This window comes from Paramormyrops kingsleyae, chromosome 17 (genome assembly GCF_048594095.1).
Source record: "Paramormyrops kingsleyae isolate MSU_618 chromosome 17, PKINGS_0.4, whole genome shotgun sequence".
NCBI lineage: Eukaryota > Metazoa > Chordata > Actinopteri > Osteoglossiformes > Mormyridae > Paramormyrops > Paramormyrops kingsleyae.
The window spans coordinates 11960797-11980359 of NC_132813.1; the positions used below are offsets into that span (position 1 = coordinate 11960797).

At 38.9% G+C, this 19563-nt stretch overlaps 1 protein-coding gene across 1 annotated transcript; it reads left to right on the forward strand.

The window, feature by feature from the left end:
- The first annotated feature begins 4882 nt into the window (after positions 1–4882).
- Positions 4883–19202, forward strand: gap43 (growth associated protein 43). Its single transcript, XM_023812100.2, has 3 exons — positions 4883–5168; positions 15355–15949; positions 18371–19202. Exons 1-3 carry the CDS (start codon positions 5139–5141, stop codon positions 18451–18453), a joined length of 708 nt encoding a protein of 235 aa, XP_023667868.1. The 5' UTR covers positions 4883–5138; the 3' UTR covers positions 18454–19202.
- The last annotated feature ends 361 nt before the right edge of the window (positions 19203–19563 follow it).

The following is a 19563-nucleotide window of genomic DNA, read 5'->3' on the forward strand; positions in this document are numbered from 1 at the left end:
TCACATGGTTTTTGTTATCTAGCGTATTGCTTCCTAGTTTGAGGTCTTGGGTACTGTAGCTGTACTTCAGCTCAGGGTATCCTGTGTTATGATCTTATGACTGAAGTCAATAAAACATATTTTAACTGAGAACTTCAAGACCCATGTCATGAAAAGAGCTAAAATAAATAGAAAAGAATATGAAAGAAATATATCCCATTGCATTGACGTTTGTAGGTTTAAAAAATGAGAGGAGGTGTTGTATATTATCTACAAATCCAGAGTAGAGAGGTACATACAGGAAGGGACGCCGTAAAGGGGGTGGGGGGGAGTTAGGATGATTCCAAGGGCCCCTGAGTGACAGGGGTCCAAAATCTCTAGCAGGACCCCTGCGTGTAACAATAATATGTCCATGTATTTAATTTCTAGTAAGAGCTTCCAAACTTCCCTTATTCACATTCTGCATCAGGCTAGCAGCCCCCACAGCAAATGCAAAACTCATCCGTTCCGATCACATTCCTGTACACAGTTCTGTTGCAATAAATGTTATGCTTGTTGAATATGCCTTTTATGGCCACCACATTGTTGGTAAAGGAAACCTCAAACGTGACAATCAACTTGCATTATATGCTTTGCATTTTTCTATTGCTTCTGTGGTTGCAAAATCAATGAATGTGTAAGACAAATCTTATCTATGAAATAAACTAACGGTCAGATGACCTTAACCATGACAAGGATGGAGTAACAGATCTGTGAGCACCCTATTTGGAGATTCCATCATTACAGCGCACAGGGAGGAGAGGACATTGGTCTGTTGTTGTTGCTAGGAAACATGTTAAGGAGAAGGGTGATGTTGGAGCTGTAGTTGCTGAAGAGCAAGGAGATACCAAGGAATGGATTCATACATCTGAGGTTATTTGATGATAAAAACCAGAAGAGTTTCAGTGATACTTCATATCTGAACCTCTGTATGTCATCCAACATAAAGACTGCAAATCCAGGACTATAACACTGCCTAGTCTTTAATACACACTGAATTTCCGCCGCCTAATCTCCCGCTTTTGGCTCCATGGCACAGTTACCATAAGCATCTGGAGTAATATATCTCAAAAATTATGTAAAATATTTCTGTATATGAACATGATTTGGGATTACTATTTTATTTGTACCTCTTAGCAACATGTACCTCATATGATCCAACCATCCATCCATCCATTAATTTTCCATAACCATTTGTCCTAGTCAGGGTTGTGGGGGGTCCAGAGCCTGTCCTGGAGGCTATAGGCACAAGGCAGGGAACAACCCAGGATGGGGCACCAACCCATCACAGGGCACAAGGCAGGGAACAACCCAGGATGGGGCACCAACCCCTCACAGGGCACAAGGCAGGGAACAACCCAGGATGGGGCACCAACCCGTCACAGGGCACAGTCACCAGTCAAACCTACAGGAAATTTGGTAACTACAAATCAACTTGTTTTTGGACCATGGGGGAAAACCAGAGTACCTGGAGGACACGGGGAGAATATGCAAACTCCACACACAGCGCCATGGCACTATATCCATTAGAATCCAACTAAATTCATGCATAGAATTGGTTACCATTGGTCAATATTTAAATTAATATAATGAATATAATGTAATGTTTTCAAAAGAAAAGTTTTATCACATTATTCAACTCACATTTGTTGTTTATATGGTCTAATGCAGTGTTCTGCCAGGGATCGGCCATAGACCAGCAGGCGGAGATCAGCACCATACAAATGAAAGGTAATCATGGTTTTCTCATGGTCATGGTCTCATGGATAGAGTGTGGCTGGTGGCCACTTATTGTCCCAACCAGGCAGGACTCTTTTCCCTGGTGCAGATTAAAGCCTGCGCTGGGGAGAAGGTCAAGGTAGAAGAAGTCGCTTATATCCTCCCTGCCCTCAAACCTTGACAACTGGGAAGCTAAGTGCCTCAAGGGTTCTGCTGCCTCCTGACCAGCTCATATGTGCTGCTACTCAATTCGCTTAAATTTTTTATTAAACTGTCGCCTGGGGTAATACCTAGTATTGGAAATCTCTGGTTCTGTGTCCAGATGGAGAAAATGAATTAAGTGGTTTTGAGCAAAGCTAATGTCATATCCAACTCTCCATGTCTGCCTTATCCTCCTGTTTCCTAACTGGTGTGGCCCTAACAAGCAAAAAACCATACTTAAATTACTGTGAATGATAAAGTTATCTGACAGAAGCTACTCTGCAGGTTGTATGCCACCCTTGCATACTTCTCGATTCCAAAATTGGAACCTGAAAACAGCTTGGGAGTGTTTCAGGAGAAGTCTGAACAAAGTGCTGTGGCTAAGAGTTGTGATGGCCAAATGAAGCTTCATCAACCATCTTCTGTATTTTTAACCCCACTTGATGGGGTTCTTGGTTTGCTTTGGGGCATGAATTAAGCCCTTTTCTGAATAGAGAGCACCATCTAGTGTTGTCAGAAAATACAGCGATTGGTTCATGAAGCTTCATTTGGTCATCCCCAGCTAAGAGTGTCCATCTTGGACAAGGGTCACAGGAAGAGGCTTTGAAGACTCACCTGCACCATCGTCAAACAACCCTCTATCTTTGGCCAGATACTCCAAAACCCCTGTATATGGTGACTGTCCCTAGCAATCCGTTCAACTCGTAATGTCGTAGAATACATGTTGCCTGAGGAGAGCATTTTCGGCCTACCTACCTAAACTCAGCTCAGCCATCAGACTTTCAGCTGTCCATTTGGTGGAGAACCATTTTGTCACTTGCCCTTAAGGAGTATCCTTTTTCTCCAAAACTCTGCCCTTCTCTGGTTTCTTCTTGTCTCCTAATCCTGACATTTGATTTATCATTCCTCTCCTAGTTCATAACATTGATCTCTTCAAGCCTGTGGCAGGCAGGAAGATTGTGTTATGGAATACAGTCATGGGCATCGCCACCATTAAATCTGAGGGGAACGTTTCCCCCTCACATTTCATAATTATTCGTTTGGACCCCCCGACATTTAACATAAAATATTAGTTCACCCAGCGTTGTTTCTATTGCTTTGCGAAAGAATCCATTCCACTTGATCGATATGAGAATACACATACAGCATCTAATTCATTAACTACAAAGCTTTTTCTGGGGCTACTACCAGCTCTAGGCTACATCCAACAGGTCGCTAGTATGATATCTGACATTTCACACAGAGATAAAAAGGCTGTTCTTGTATCCTGATCACAATCCATCTTAGGCAAGTTCAGTTTTGAGATTAGGTGATTATCTGTACATCCGTTGACTTCTCAAGCCAATCATCTTTGTGAGTTCGTCTAAAAAGCTGTGTCCAAATACAATCCAGAATCATTCAATTAAGGCAACAATATGTGGGATCCATTGAATATACAGTATCATTTGGTCTAGGTTTGGTTACCAATGGATGCAACAGTTAAGGGGTTGGGGATGTTTCCACGCATTTATTTAAATAGAAAAGAATTTCTGATGTTTTGCATTAGTAGAAAGGCAAAGAGACCATACTGTAAAATGGGGGGTTTACTTCTAGGGGGACACTACTGCCCACAAAACACCCAGTATTTAGTTTCGGAAAGAAATAATAGCAACCATTTTACATCAACTGAGAATTATCTAAGAATGGTGTTTTAAAAGTATGTGTAGCTCCAAATCAAAGAGTTTATTGAAATAAGTCAAGCGATGTTGGGATGGGGAAATTAGGGGAGGAAAAAAAAGTATTATGGATGCTATGATGAATTTAAAAGCTGGGAAAGATAACTTTATTAAAAATACATTTCCATCACAATAGTGAGATTTCAACAAAAATAAGTGTAAAAATGGGTTTGGAGTAAGCTTGTTAGAAATTTACTATTTGCCTCATAAACCGTAAATAAATGAAGATGTAGTGTAATGGAGTCCAGTCCTTACATTTATTCCAACTATTAGAAATTTTAAGAAATATTAAATATAAATATTACTATAAAATATAAATGTTGTATATATTTATTTGATTTTAACATGCTATTCTTATACAATATTTTATATACATATTAATAGCTATTTCTGACTTCTGCAATAAAAACCATATATTGGCTATGTAAATGATCATTATCAATCACAAATTTAATTCGCTCTGCTAAAACAATAATTTTAAGGAAAAATTATTCCAGGCTAAAATATATTCCAGTACAGTGGGAAAGAATGGCTTAGATGGTGCAATCCCTGTTATATGGGCATGTTTTTTTTTTTTCTCACTGAGCAGGGGGTGGGGGCTTCTGTTGTGCCTGACTATCATGGTACAGGCAGTAAAAACCCAGAGGGAGACCAGCACAGAGAGATGACTTCCTGGCCACACCCTGTTTAGCTTCTAAGAATCTGTACGTATCTCCATATGTGCAAGGATGCTGATTTAATATGAGCACTAAATTGAGCCAATTTACATTTGTTCTAGACAATGAAGTACTTTACCCTTGTGCTTCGGGTATTTGCTCTATTTACTGATTTATTAATGTCTTGAAGGTCTGCTATTAAAGTAATAAAAAGTGACACCATTATTTATAAGTGTGTGTGTTTGTGAGTCTGTGTGTAGTTTTGATTCTTTTTTCACTGTAAGTAGGTGCTGATGCATGTGAATTATAAGAAAATAATCATGGAAATGTTTTTCCTTTAAGAATTCGTTCAGCTGGGCCAACACCCAGCGAGGAAGAAAAGGGAAGCCTACAAAATTGGTATTCTCTGTGGCCAGATTGGAGGTATTCAATCATTCATAAGGGGAACAAGGCAGGGTGGGGTTATGGCTGCTGCTTGTGGAAGCTACTGTGAGGACTGAGGAGATAGAGGAGGGGGGAGGTGGGTGGGTTTATTTCAGCCAGAAGGAGGGGTAGCGGGTGTAGGGAGGGGGAGGAGGCTTGAGGGTGGACTTGCAGTCATTGTAAGCCAGTAAGTCACGGTGAGGTGCGGCCAGGCGGATTTTGTGAGCGTGTGTGCAAATTGTGATGAGTAAAAGCATTAGGCATCTCAGCTGCTGATACAGCCAGTGTGTGTGTGTGTGTGTGTGAGCGTGCGATTGAGGAAGGGAAAGAGAGAGCGGGAGAGGAAGAATTAAAAAGAAAACGAGGAACGAAGAAAAGGGGAAAAAAGAAAGAGGATACTATAGTCATGCTGTGCTGCATTAGAAGAACAAAACCGGTAATTGTCTCATTCTATTATATATTCTATTATATATTTCTTTTCATTTTTCCCATCATTGTAATACGTCCATCATTGTATTATGCATTTCATTGTGTGTGAAAAGGCTTGAATGAGATTAGACATGGTTATTCACTGTTTTATTCTACTGTAATTTCCATTGGGTGTAGTGTTCTATAGCTGACACACCTTAGCTCATTTAATTATGATAATGAACACGTTTTGACAAGCAGCATACAGCTAGCCCTCTTTTGTGATTTTCACCGTTTTAATGATGCCTGCAATGTTTTGTGAGTGTCCGTGCTTTTTCATACATATGCCATCCATCCTTATGAAGGAGCTCTTCTAAAATCAAGTGCAATACATGCGTAAAAATGAAAAGTATGGGGTGGCCAGTATTCAGGGTGTAGCCGGCTTAGGCACGCTTGCTGATATACTCATACTCTTGTAATACTGTAGACAGGCACTGAGATATTGTGCTCAAAAGTTTGATTATTATTAGTATTTTACTTATTCTTTTTATTATTATTAAAAATTATGATGATAATTATAATATAATTCAGTGATAAAACAATAATAAGATTACTGGTCACATTAAGTAGGATCTTGTAAAAAAAAGGGAGGAATCAGATCAAACTATGGTTCCTCTGGCAACAAGCTGAGCAGTCTCAGGAGAAAAAAAAGAAAAAAAAAAGAAAAGAATTATTGTCTTGAAGGGATTATTACTGTTTTAGGATTTGAAATGGGTCTCATCACCTGGGATAACTTTATTGTGCCTACAGATGTTACGGAGTACACACTTTCCAGTTGGTCATCATTCAAATCTAAAGGATGCTCAGGCACTTCAAACATTTTTTTTTCTAAGCATCAGGGCGTGTCTTAGAAGATTGTGTCAGTGAGTGTTATAAGAGTTATGTAGCGTTTGCTGTCTGCTTTACTTAGATTAATTATTGGGGTTTTCCTGATTAGAAAACTAGTATTACTGATTGCCTTGGTTCTATTTTATGTCTACTGCCTTAAATTATTTCTAAATATCATAAAACAATGGCCAAAGCCATCAGGATACCTGCTTTCTCGCTTAGATGTAACCTAGTATGAGTCATTTCCAGATTTTTATGAGGATGGGTGAGGCATCGTTTTCTGTGTTAGCACTGCATCACTGTGCAGCCAATACATATCTCATCAGAACATGACCAGACGGCACTGCATTTTATTGATGATACTTTTTTTGTTCTCATATTCAATATATGTTGTTGTGTTTCAACAATGTTTATTGGATGTATTTTTAAATAATCTCTTTGGGTGAGCTCATAAAATGTGTGGAAAAGATGTCATATTTATCCATTATGTTACTCGTGTGCAGGCTTCCAGTTCTGATCTAGAAAATATTGCTTTGCTTGCTTTGATTTTTGAATAAAAAATGCATAGTTGCACATTATTGTGGTCTAAAAGGGTGCTTGGTATAACTGTGCTGCTTTTGTTGAAGTAACATTAGACATTTAGTAAGGAACGGCAAGGATAATATTCCTGAACCAGAAATATTTTATTGTAAGTGTTAAAAATATAAGAATAACATGCTGCGATATTTAGAAGTACCTTTGATAAGACATTTATATAAAAAAAATTAAAACGCTGCTTCCGGAAGTGTAATATCCATCTGAATTTCTTCTTCTGCAGAAGCAAGCTCAGAGAAAGGGTGTGGTAGAGACAGTGCAGACTCATTCGGCAAGAGCCCAGTCAAGCTGAGAACGTATGGGCATTAACTGCAAACTGCATCCCTTCTCCCTACTGGGAGTATTCCCTCTCATTTTTGTCACATTATAAATCCAGAGTGATACCATGAATTTAATGCAGAGCACACAATGCATAAATTGAGGCCATAATCAATAAACTAATACTGTGTATTGTTTAATAAAACAGAAAATATCTCAAATTTTTTTTGTGAGGAAAAACAAATATTTGAAAAAAATTATAAAGCAGGCTTTTACTTATTTTACTTTCAATTAGGCTAACTAGTTAATGCTCTCCTTGTTGGGATAAAATTATAACTCCTCTGGACACAGTTCATATGTTTCTTAGTGACAATAATCAAAAATAAAAATGTGTTCTTTTTTTTTTCTTTGAATAATTTCCTAAAGATTTTATCTGGCAATGAGCAATATATTTTTGAATCAGTAATAAGGAATTCATATGTCATTTTAGGCTGCATGTAAAAATAAATGTAAAAGTGGCCACACACCAGTATGGGTGTGGCCCACTCCAGCTCTCTCACCAATCACCTGCTGACATTACAAAGGAGAAAGAGTATGATACAGGGTAGATACAGCAGACCACAATTCAAAACATAGACATATGGAATGAATATATGTTCACATGTATATTTGTGTCAATTTTACAAAGCTGCATAAAATATTTTGTCCTGCACCTGCAAACAAAAAAAAATATTTTGTAAAATGCATAACAATTTGAATTTTAGATCTAAAATGCAGCCATGAAGTAGCATATTAAACATGAAAAAATGTTATGATGAAAAAAAGTGAAATAAAAGAGATAGTTCATTGTTTTCACCCTTGTCACATGTTATGCTTGGACCCAGAAGGCCACCTCCTGAAAAAGGAATTACCTCATTGTATTACATTGTCTTTAGAGATTTAAGTAGGTTGCACCCTGTCACATGGGTGCCTGGCTAATTTCAACACCCAGAATGCATCTCTCTTGCTTTATGTAGTGTCAGAAATGTTGTCACTTTTGTTCTTGAGGGAAAAGGCTATATTTCAAAATTTTATTTTATCAGATTACCCTTCAGGAATTATTATAGTAATAATAATTCCTGTAATAGTAATAGTAATATAGAAGTATATAATATTACTATGTATACACACAATGCAGTAATTACTTTAATATATGAAGGTGTAGATTTCATTTTTGAATTAAATGATTTGGCCTCCAAAGGGAATGATTTCCTTTCATATAGAGAACAAACACACAAAGGAAAAGTGTGTTATGTCAAGCAACTGCAATGCAAATTTATCTTCAATATATAACTTGAGTATATGGAATGTTTTGTTTGAATTTGTTCAATTTGTTGTTTGTTGGACATTAATAATAGGGTATTTTGTGGAATATATTTTGTAAATTTAGGTTATATACTTGATGATTTTTCACAAACAAAAGAAAATTCGCAGCTAGAATACGGCTAGTGACGTGCACATATGAATTATCAAATATCACAGTAAATTACATTTATTAAACTCACATTATATTTGATTAATTAACATTTAATTCTCATTAGGTTATACATAAAACATTTTTTTTATATATATGTGATCATTTTAAAACTAGATAAGTGCTTATGGCACCCCCTGTTGGCTAATTTGCACAAAGTTTCTGATAAAAGACATTTAGTATCATCCCCCTCCAAAATCCTGCCAAGTGATAGCAGCCATAGGATATACAGCAATTTTGTTTTTAGTATAGCAACCTTGTACATGACTATAGATGTACTTGCTTGTTACTGTTCATATATATTTAATTAGTACCATTTGGAGGTTGTGCAATATAAAATGGATTTTAGCGCCCCCTAGAGACCATATTTATAGCATAGCATGATTATAACATAAACTAATACAAAACTTTATTTACCCTTAGAGGGAAAATTTTTGTTTTCTAGCACAATAATCCAATAAAGAGCCAAACAAATGAATGGCTACTTAAATAAATACTGAATGAATAAAATTTAAACAAATAACATTTTAAAAAAGTTTTTATATCACTACCAATTTTCACCAATTATGCACTGTACAATTGTTTAATTATCATATATAAATTATAAAATAAAAACTTAGAAGTAAAATCCTGACCACCCTAATGTTGTGTCAAGTTTGATAAATAAGCTTTTTTTTCCTTTTCCTCCTTTTCCTGTTTTTTCTTTCCCTGTAGATGGTGTGACACTATGGGTTATAGGCTGGGTCATTGGTTCAAATCCTGTGGCTGGCAGAGTGATGTCACTGTTACCTTTAACCACAATGGTATAGGGAGACTGGCTGACCCTGCTCTTTGATTATCAGTTACATGACAAAGGCTTCTATTAAATAATAAATACATGTATATATCCTCTAAGGAACATAAAAGTTGACTGTGTGTGTGTTCAAGAAAAAGTGTGGTTTACAGATACATTTTTAAAATGGTATTATATCTTTAAAGTGTACCTGTAGGGTTACTGACAGTCATTTTTGATTGAGGGTGAAGAAGTGGTCCAGAACACATTTCTCCAAACGGTGTATGTTTACTGAAGACTATGCACTCTGAACAATTAACTAAACGTGTCAGCTGCACAATAGTTGATTGCTTATAGTAGTGATTCTATACATGAAACATATGGAAACAGACACAGTATAGATCAACATTATTGCTACTGTGTTTAGCATATGATGTACAATATCATAAGAATTATTTTTTAGAAAAAAATAACGATAGAATTGGAAATGTGTGGAAATGGTAAAAATAAATAAATAAATAAAACGAAAAGCAGGCATGACACAGTCATTGGCACCCTTTGAAATAAATCAGTTTGATTAGATGAGCTATAATCTCATTTGCAGTATAATTAGACTCACCTGTGATTGCTGATAAGCACAAGAATTAACCAATGATAGATTTTGAAAACAGTTCATTCTGATTTCCTGTTCCTTTTTAAAGATGGTGCATAGCTAAGAAAAACTACATTTATAATCACCAAACTTATACATTACAGTACAAAGCTAACCCCAGAAACCTTGTCATCCCTGAACGCAGTTATTAATCAATATTATTGAGAAGTTTGATTCTCATATTAAGACTCACCAGCTGTGGTGGGAAGTGAACAAGTAAAGTCTTCAAAAGTTGGTGTGAACTGTTGAAGAACAGCACAGAACTTACAAGAAAGCTTGAGGTTAGCTTGGAACTACCTGTAGTGCACTAGAGTTATGTGCCAAATGCCAAACATTAAAATAAGGAGGGCATTATGGGTGAAGGCCAAGGAGGGCCCCACTGCTCACAGACGAATACAGACAGGCATGTCTGATCTTTGCCCAAACCCACCTAGATAAACCAAAATCCTTCTGGGAACATGTTCTGTGGACCAATAAAACAAAGATATTTGTCTTTGACAGTGTAGATCAGCATATCTAGGCCAATGAAATGAATGAAAACAATATCCAACCTGTAGTTAAATGTGGTGGAGATTCCATAATGTTGTCCCTCTCCTTTGGTGCCTCTTGTACTGGAGCCCTTGAACATATTGAGGGGATCCTGAAAAAGGAGGGTTACCAGTGCATTTTAGTGAAGTGAGCAACCCAGTGTCAGAAAAGCAGACATGAATCAAAGATCACAGGGTCCTCTAGCAAGACAGTGAGCAAAAATACAGAAGAAATCAGAAATGCTGGACTGCGTCACTGAGTCAGTGATCTCAATCTGATTGAAAATATATGGAAATTTGCTATTGGTAAAGTGAATCCTGCAGACTTGAGAAATTGAAGAATCAGAAAGTCTAACAACTGAAAGGTGTAAGAAGCTTATTTATGACTACAAGAAGGCTGTCGGTATTTACCAAGAGTTGTGAAACCAAGTATTAAAGAAGGGTACCTTTAATATTGTTCAAGTCATATTCAGTATTTCTTCAGTGAAAAGATTAAATGTAAGCTGAAACAGACATCGTTTTGTTGTATAACTCCATGTATGCACATTCAATTAAAATATTCTGATGACTAAATATTGTGACTTTCCAATTATTTCTGAAGATACTATACACAGTTCCTAAAATACAAGGCCAATAATATTGTCCAGAATTGTATTTTCACTGAAAACATGGTAATGCATTTTAATTTTAACTACATAGAAAAACTTTGTGTTTATAGGTTTCGGAAGGCATTTGGTAGCCCTAAACTGAACTGCTTCATGAACTTATTCCTGATATGTAGCAACTTCTTTGTGAGAGTATGGCATGTAAAGGCAAGCCTAAGAGAACAGGAAGACAATTTATTATTTTTTAAAATTTTATTCACTAATGTATTTCTGTAGCAGAAAAAAATGAATCACAGTTAGCCACCATATCAACCTGTCAGCTTGTCTTTGGTTAGAACACGTTTGACTCTGACAAGCCAAAACAGGGCACACCAAAAACAGACTGACCATCTACAGCACCATGTTCCCCTGATGGCCCCTGATATTTCTGGACAGTGCTCTGCAGAAACGGGTAAGCAATAGGACTTGAGAGTGCGGACTGAATGGGGCACTCCAGGATGAGATGTACAAGATGCAGATTCAGGTGTTTGGCCCTGGAGAAAACAATAACTAGGACACAGGAACCAGAAAATGGGGTTGAAATACAAGAAAGAAGTTTGTGGTTTGCACGGTACATCAGCTGTACAATTCTGGGTAACCAAGACCACAGACACCAAAACAGGATGCCAGCCAATGAAAAATGTAAAACCCAACAGAAGAAGCTGGCAAATCAAAACCAGGAACCCAGAAACAAGAAGCGGGTCCACCGAGCCACAAAACTGATGACAGGATGATGGAGACTCGCAACAAAACCCAGAAATAAATACCGTGCAATTAAATCCTGCCCCAAAAAACTCCAGGAAAAGCTCCAGTCAGAACAGCTCTGAGCAATGCTCACTGCATAGTCCCTAAAAGGTGTGCTATATAGTGTGCCTGTCATTTTGTAGTGCTGTTGAAATTGTTAACAGTGAATCTGACTCACTGGATGTATTCAAAATATATCACTGTTTCACTATTCCCCATATAGAGAAACCTACAGTGCATTCAGGCTTTTTTCCAGATTTTGTTACATAACAGATGTACTCTAATATGGATCAAATTTATTTTTAAATCACAAATATGCACACAGTACACAATAATCAAAGCAAAAACAGCTTTGATTATAAATGCATTAAAAGTAAGTACTTGTAGTACTTTGTTTAAGTACCCTAGGCAGTGATCACAGCTGTGAGTTGCCTTGTATGTGATGCTGCAAGCCTGGGAATCTTCTTCCTTTCTTCTCTGCAGTATCTATTAAGTTCTATCAGGTTGGATGGGGAGCGTCGATGTACTGCTATCTTAGTCCTGTCCAGAGATGTTCAGTCGGGTCCAGGCTCTGTTCTGCCACTCGGGGACAGTCATGCATTTGTTTTTAATCCAGCCCTAAATTGCTTTGGCCGTGTGCTTCAGGTCATTGTTGTGTGGGAACATGAATCTTCGCTCCATCCTGTCGCTGAAACACAGGCCCACAGCATAATGTGGCCACCATCAAACTTCACTGTAGGGATAGTATTGCCCAGGTAATGAGCAGTGCCACCATTTCTCCAGATGGTATGTTGCCATTAAACCCAAAGTGCTCAATTTTGGCTTCCTTGGAACGTGGAATATTTTTTTCTTATGACCATACAGTCCTTTGGGTGCATTTTGTGCATTTTACTGAGGAAATGCTTCCATCTGCCCACTCTAACAGAAAAGCCTGACTGGTGGGCCATGGCATTGTGGTAGCACAGTGAGACGATGGCCCCAGGGAGACTGCCAAGGTGGGAGTGCACAGTGGAGGACTGGGGTCGGACCCCAGGGAGATATATGAGGCTCCGGTAGCATGGAGGCTGGTTTGACAAAGATTAAACCAGGAAAAAAGACCACTGCACATCCTCCTAGACTGGAAGACCACCAGCATTTTTCTGTGCTGAAGCAAGCCCTCCAGTGGCACATTGACACACACCTGATATCTATGTAACTCGCATATCTCCATGCCAGCCAATGACAAGACAAGGCAGAAATAGCATATCCACACGTGCCCCCACTACCCAGACAAGGTGCAGAATGACCTCCCACTGCAATCCTTCGCGCAAGATAGTCGGCCACAGCAAGTCTACATTGCCATACTAAGTATTCTGGAGCAGACGGGAGTAGAAGCAGAACTTCTTGAGCCAATCCTGTGCCGACAAGGGGCATCTGAAGAGCACTGGCATGGTCAGTGGGGAGAGAAGAAGAAGCAGTGAGCCGGTACAAGGCACTTTAGCAACTTTAGAGACTCCTGGTGTGCTGGCTCCGAAGGAAGAGGAGCTATAGGCTGCAGCACTACTTACCCAGAGTCAGTAGAAAAGTTCAAAAGCCCCCATGTATGACTTGACATTGAATGAATTGAGTTTTGGTTGTAAGATATCCAGGACTCGTATAGTATGGGGAAAGACCTGTCCACTGTGTGTGCCAGACGTGCCTAGATTAACAACACCACAAGGAAGAAGATGGGAGCTACCTGAGCAGCAGACTCCAGCCCTGCCCACTACGAGCGTATCATTGGTTCGACAGAACCAGAGAATGGGTTCAGTTGCTACTGTCTGGAGCAAGAACTCAAACCAGGTAGAACGACAGGCAGCTATTGGGCCAGTCAGGGGTAAGATCAGGCTGGGCAGTGCATTAGCAGGGTCAGGTCTGGGGATGTAATGGGAGGCAGTGACAGTTGTCTGGCAAAGGAGCTGCTATTGATTGACTACAGGTGAGGAAGCCAGTCTGAAGACACTGCTGCTTGCCCAGCTTGACGTCTTCGCTGCCTGTGATTGAGACTGCATGCAGACTGATCCACTGTCTGATCAACACATACAGCACTGCTTCAATCCGACCAAATTCCTGCCAGATGCCACTCTCCAAGAAGGATACGGCAAATAGGAAGAGATTACTAGCTAATCATCAAGGGGGTTCACGTTGCCAGCCTATAACCCACTGACGTGCATAGATAATTGACTTTGTTTCCTAGTGGGTTAGAGGCGTTTCAGTTCTCTTGACCTAAGCAGCACCTACTGGTAGGTGACACTCACTGACTGGGATCAGGAGAAGATAGCATTTTCCGTGGGACAAAAACTGTGGTACTGCAGTGTTATGCATTTTGGGATCTGCAATGCCCCTGCCAACTTCAAGAGGTTGATACTCAGTTGGGTACTATCTCACGAGTGCATTGTATACCTGTATGACCTCCAGATACATGCCTCAGACGCTGACAGTGGTCTTACCAACCTCTAGGAGGTCTTTGCCAGTACTTGGAGGGCTGGTGTCAAGCTTCATTAGCTTCTCCAGAGGTATGTGCAATTCCTCGGCCATGTAATGGATGTGTTTCCATAAAGGCAGAGAAGCAACCATGTGAGACTGGCCAACACTGTAGACTACACTGGAGTTCTATTGGTTTGGTGTCTTATGCGGGGCTGCACCAATCTCACAGCACCTCCCCGCTGCTTGGCAAAAAAGGGGGCCAAATTTCACTGGACAAGAGTGTGACGTGGCATTTCAAGCACTCAAGAGGATGCTGACAGCTCTTCTAGTGCTAGTGTTCCCCAAACTGGCAGGGCAAGGAGACGTAATACAGCTCCCAGCCGAGCTGAGCAATGCACAACTATTATGGTACATTGAGGGATCCTCCAGTGGATGTGGTAACCCTGTATATATATATATATATATATATATATATATATATATATATATGATTCATGCTCAGTGGAGAAATTGGTGTGTATACGCATATATACTGTATATATGTACCGTTCTTTTTTTTTAACGTTCTACTTTTTCTTTTTTTTCCTTCCAAAAACTTACACTGATGAACAGGGAAAAAAGTGCATTATACCAACAGAACACATGTGGTGCCTTATTTGTTACCGAATGCATAAATGCTTTATGAAATGGCTGAATGTCTCAGGGTGATATTAAGTGAGATGATGAAGTGATTCATTAACTTTCACTGCAGGCTAACTCGTTTATTTTTCTTTGTGCTGATGCTGACTTGGCTGCATGTATGTATTTGTGTGTGTATTTATTTAATAGTTTGTTTAATTTTGTTCATCCCAATGTCCCCAAGTCCTTTCACCAAATTCCTGTTCTTTCTTCCCATCCAAAAGAAATGCAGTGGTACCTATAAAAAATGAATGACACATATAGAAAATATTTGTTTTGTAATTTTTCATCGTATTATCACACATGACCACTGATATGTTTCAATGTGTTGGAGATTACACTACAGCGCGTACTAATTTGCAGACTAAGTACAGATCCTGAGCCACTCCTACAATAAACATTAATCCTCTGTATTTGCCTTGAAGCGATTTCTTGATTTTATAAATTAATGCTTTATAATTAAATTAACTCATTGTGACCATACGCTGTTGTTCTGTAGATTGAGAAAAATGAAGAACCTGATCAAAAATTGGAACAAGATGCTCACAAACCAGAAGACAAAGCTCACAAGGCAGCCACCAAAATCCAGGCGAGCTTTCGTGGACACATAATTCGAAAAAAACTCAAGAATGGCAAGAAGGACGAAAGTGCTGCCGTCCCAGAGGCAGCGATGGAGGGAGGGGAAAAGAAAGGGAAAAGCTCCCCAGTGGTGGATCAGGCCACAGAATGCACTACTGAAGAAAGGGAAACACCAAACCAACCAAAAAGTTCAGAACCCGACAAGGCAACTAACACCCCTGCAACTGAACCAGCGAAAGAAGAGGCACAGTCAGAAGCACCCACGGAGACAACGGGAACTGCCAAAGAGGAGGAGGGATCCGCGGCTGGTGAAAAAGTCTCTTCCCCTACAGAGAAGCCCACTGTTAATGAGAGTGAATCTTCTCAGTTAGCTGCAGCCAAGGAGACACAGCAAGACGTTAACAAGGAAGTGGAGGAACTCAAAGAAGCCAATGTGCCTGCTGTCAATGAAGATGAGCCATTACCAGACAAGTCCCAAAATGAGGAGAATGAGTCTCAACTTCCAGAGAAAAAAGGTGAGCTGGCCTCCCGCCGCCTTTTCTATTACGGTCCTCATGTTTCTTTCTTTCTTTCTATCTATCTATCTATCTATCTATCTATCTATCTATCTATCTATCTATCATCTATCTATCTATCTATCTATCTATCTATCTATCTATCTAATCATCAATATTCTTTGTCAATATAGATTTTTAAATTTTGTTCCGTACACAGTTTTTAGATGTAATTTATCTTTTTTTTATAATTATCTATGAATGATATAAAACTTAAAGTACCAAACAAAGCCTGAAAGACACTGTTGATATGGTAAGTGTGAAAAGTGGGTGTCAGGGCATCATTTCATGCAAAAACGGACACAGACAAGCGGCAAATAACTGTGTGCTATTGTAGATTCCTAATTTTTGTAACCAGGCAATAGTCATTGTTCTTTACAGCAAAAAAGGAAAAACCAAGTAATTCATTTATAGGTAATTAAACCAAGCTTCAATTTTCACAATTAAAGCCCCCACACAAGCATAAAGGCTACGTCCCAGGTAACCCACCATGCAAACTCTCCAAACATCACCTTTCTCTCTGCACCAACAGGGCTGCCAACTTTGGTCAGTTGACTGGAGTGATATTTTCAGTTTGAGATAAGTCTGCACACACATGCACATGCATTTACGTATTTGTAACGGTTTAAGGGCTTGATACCTGGAACTCCCCATCAGACTTTTATAACTGAAGAAGCCTTTTGGAGGAGAGGTGAAACGTCTTCAAGAAACTGAAAAAAAAGTGCCTGAAGGCCATGAATTAAGGTTCCTTCGATTCAAACCCTTAAGATTATCATGTCCTCTGCGACTGAGAACCTACACAGGCATAAGAGTTTAATCACCTTGGAAATAGTCTGTAGGGTTTGCAAACTCTCCCAACACTTGTGATGCAGCTAATTATCTAATGTTCTTTTCTAAGCTGTCCCCCCTCCATCCTACTGGGACGTCCCATCAAACACCCCATTTTCCCCATTGACTTGTACTTTGAGGATTTTCAAACTGCTGCCACTCATACAGGTTTCACACTAAACTCACCAAACTTGAATAACACAGTCATGGGGTCACACTAAAGCAACTGGCGACGTTTGGTGGACGTGCTCAAACCCAGGTCCTCTCTTCCAGCCAATCAAATTTCACCTGTTCAAAGGCAGCCACCAACAGCCCATCAGATTCAATCAAATCAAATTTTTAACTTCTGTCATTCTCACATTTTTGATGGCAGGATCGCTAAACTTTGCACAGTTGATCAATGGGTGACTGCGGTCCAAGGCTCGAAAAGGGGGTGGGGCCACTAACAGCCTATTAGATTTCACTCATTGGGAAAATTTAAACTGCTGCCATTCTCACAATTTTGATGGCAGGGTCCCCAAACATTGCACTGTTGGTCAATGAGTGACTGCAGTTCCAGGTTTGAAAAAGTGGGTGGAACCTCCAATAGCCAATCAGAATTCAGTCAGTCTTTAATGGGAAAATTTTAACTTTTTTCAACTTCATATAGCTAGCTTTTTCTAGTTTTGCTTTGGAATTTGAATAAAATTTTCCATAGGATTTAGACATACGCATAAAATTCTGAAATCATGAACATCACTCCAACCCTACACTTTAGATTTCAGTATGTTGCAAATATGCCAGACCAGAACAAGTCCTACTTTAAGAGTGATGGGCTGGGGGAGGAGGGGGGGGCACAAGGAAAGGAAGGGGAAAAAAACAATGCACACTTTATGTACAGCATGTGATGCGAAGATGTTTATAACAAAACAAAACATGTGTCTGTTTTCCTGTCTAATTGTGAATGAATGAATGTTATTTATTTAAATGTTTTTCAAAACACCCAATGGGGAGTCACTTCATCCACCACCACTGTGCAGCCCCCACCTGGGTGATGTGTCCATTCTGCACCAGTACGTTCACCACACAGTGGCTAAGGTGGTGAAAGGGCAGGAGGGGATTCACCAGCTAGATATAGGGGATGTTTAGGAGGCCAAATTCAAAAAGGGGCACACTGGCATTCTACTAACTCGAATGCACCTGCTTTTGAAAATTAGCATTAGGAGGATACATAAGTGATGGTACTTGCTATTTGTACGAGCAGAAATACATAGGAATTCCATTGCTTCCATATATCCTGTCTTGCCCTGACAAATATGCAGGTGTGAGCAGAGCATGAGCTCAGATCACAGCACTGAAGAAGAGTTTTTGGGTTTAAAGGCCTTTGCCAAGCGGCCACAGGTGACACAAATATTCTGGACGCAAACACAAATTCCTCAACCACAGAGCCATGAACCATGAATTTGAATTCATTGAAACATTTGTGAAAGCGGCTCTGTAATGCGCAACCAAATTAGCTAGGAACCAAAGGAAAATGTGAATAAATGTTTGTTTCTTTCTTGTGTTCCATTTCAGACGATGTCGAGACTAAACCAACTGAAAGTGTTCCAATAGAGACAGATAAAGGTGAAGACCAGGCCAGCCAAGACAAAGTCTGAAAAATATTAGTAATTATGCGTAACAGGAATTGTCATTCTGCCTTCTAAGTGTAAGGACCATTCATTTTATTCAATTTTTTTCACTTTTTTGTGTGACAGTTATTTTCTAAAATTGGGGGAGTTCCCATTGAAGGTGTTTGGCTCAAGCTAGACCTAAAGCCTTTTAATTTTAAGGTTCATCATATTGTAATGATTTGATTAAAAAGGCGCAAAATTTCTTCAGTCTAAATTAGAGCGACCCCTAATGTTATCTTAAACATTGAGAGTGTGTCTAGCATTGTAATACCGACTGATATTTGATTCATGATGGTCACCTCACACAAAAAAGATGAAATGGATTTTGAACAGTATGACGTGTAGTACCGTAAAACCCAGCAGAGTACAACAGCTTGTCAGCATGACATGAATCCCTCGAGTCATTTAACCAAAGCACATGGAAACGCCTCCACAGAAATGTTTGGCAGTCACAAAAAAACATAAAAACAAGAAAGTGACTTATTTTAGATGTTGTTGGTGTTGTCATGACAGTTTGACATAATAAATTATTTGAAAATATTCTGCACTGTATTTAAAGCAGGAACTAACAAAAACAACAAAATTGCTCTGGTTGTTTTCCATGTTAAGTGAGTGCAATCTTCAGTTTAAATATATAAGGAGTTAAAATTGTGAGTGAATAAATGGTTCAGTTCAATTCTATGTGATGGGAAACTTTTGTCTGTTTTCAAAATAAAGCAACGTGCCAATTACAACATTCATTGTGAGAATCTGTTTCTCCTGCCTTTTCTTTACTTCTTCACTAGCGTTAAATAAAATTAGTCCAGCAATCAAGTCATTAATAATCTAAATAATTTTCATCATTGATAAACTGAAACGTTACTAAAAAGTATGCCATTGATTAAATTCAATTGATTAATAAATGACGACAAATGAATAATAGAGGGTTATATATGCACCGGTTTCCTTGGAATCGGAAAGGATTTAAAAAAGAAAAAAAAAACACTTACTTGTAGGAATGGAACACTGTAATTAGAATAAGGTGGTTATTGACAAGGATGGGGCTATTTCATCAATAATGTTTCAAAAAAGAAGCAATATGAGAGTATTACATTA

Bases quoted from the DNA above. Each gene is read 5' to 3' on its own strand.
- gap43 (XM_023812100.2), top strand. From the start codon at position 5,139: ATGCTGTGCTGCATTAGAAGAACAAAACCG. The intron at 5,169-15,354 runs GTAATTGTCTCA...GTTGTTCTGTAG, and splicing joins GCATTAGAAGAACAAAACCG to ATTGAGAAAAATGAAGAACC. The intron at 15,950-18,370 runs GTGAGCTGGCCT...GTTCCATTTCAG, and splicing joins TCAACTTCCAGAGAAAAAAG to ACGATGTCGAGACTAAACCA.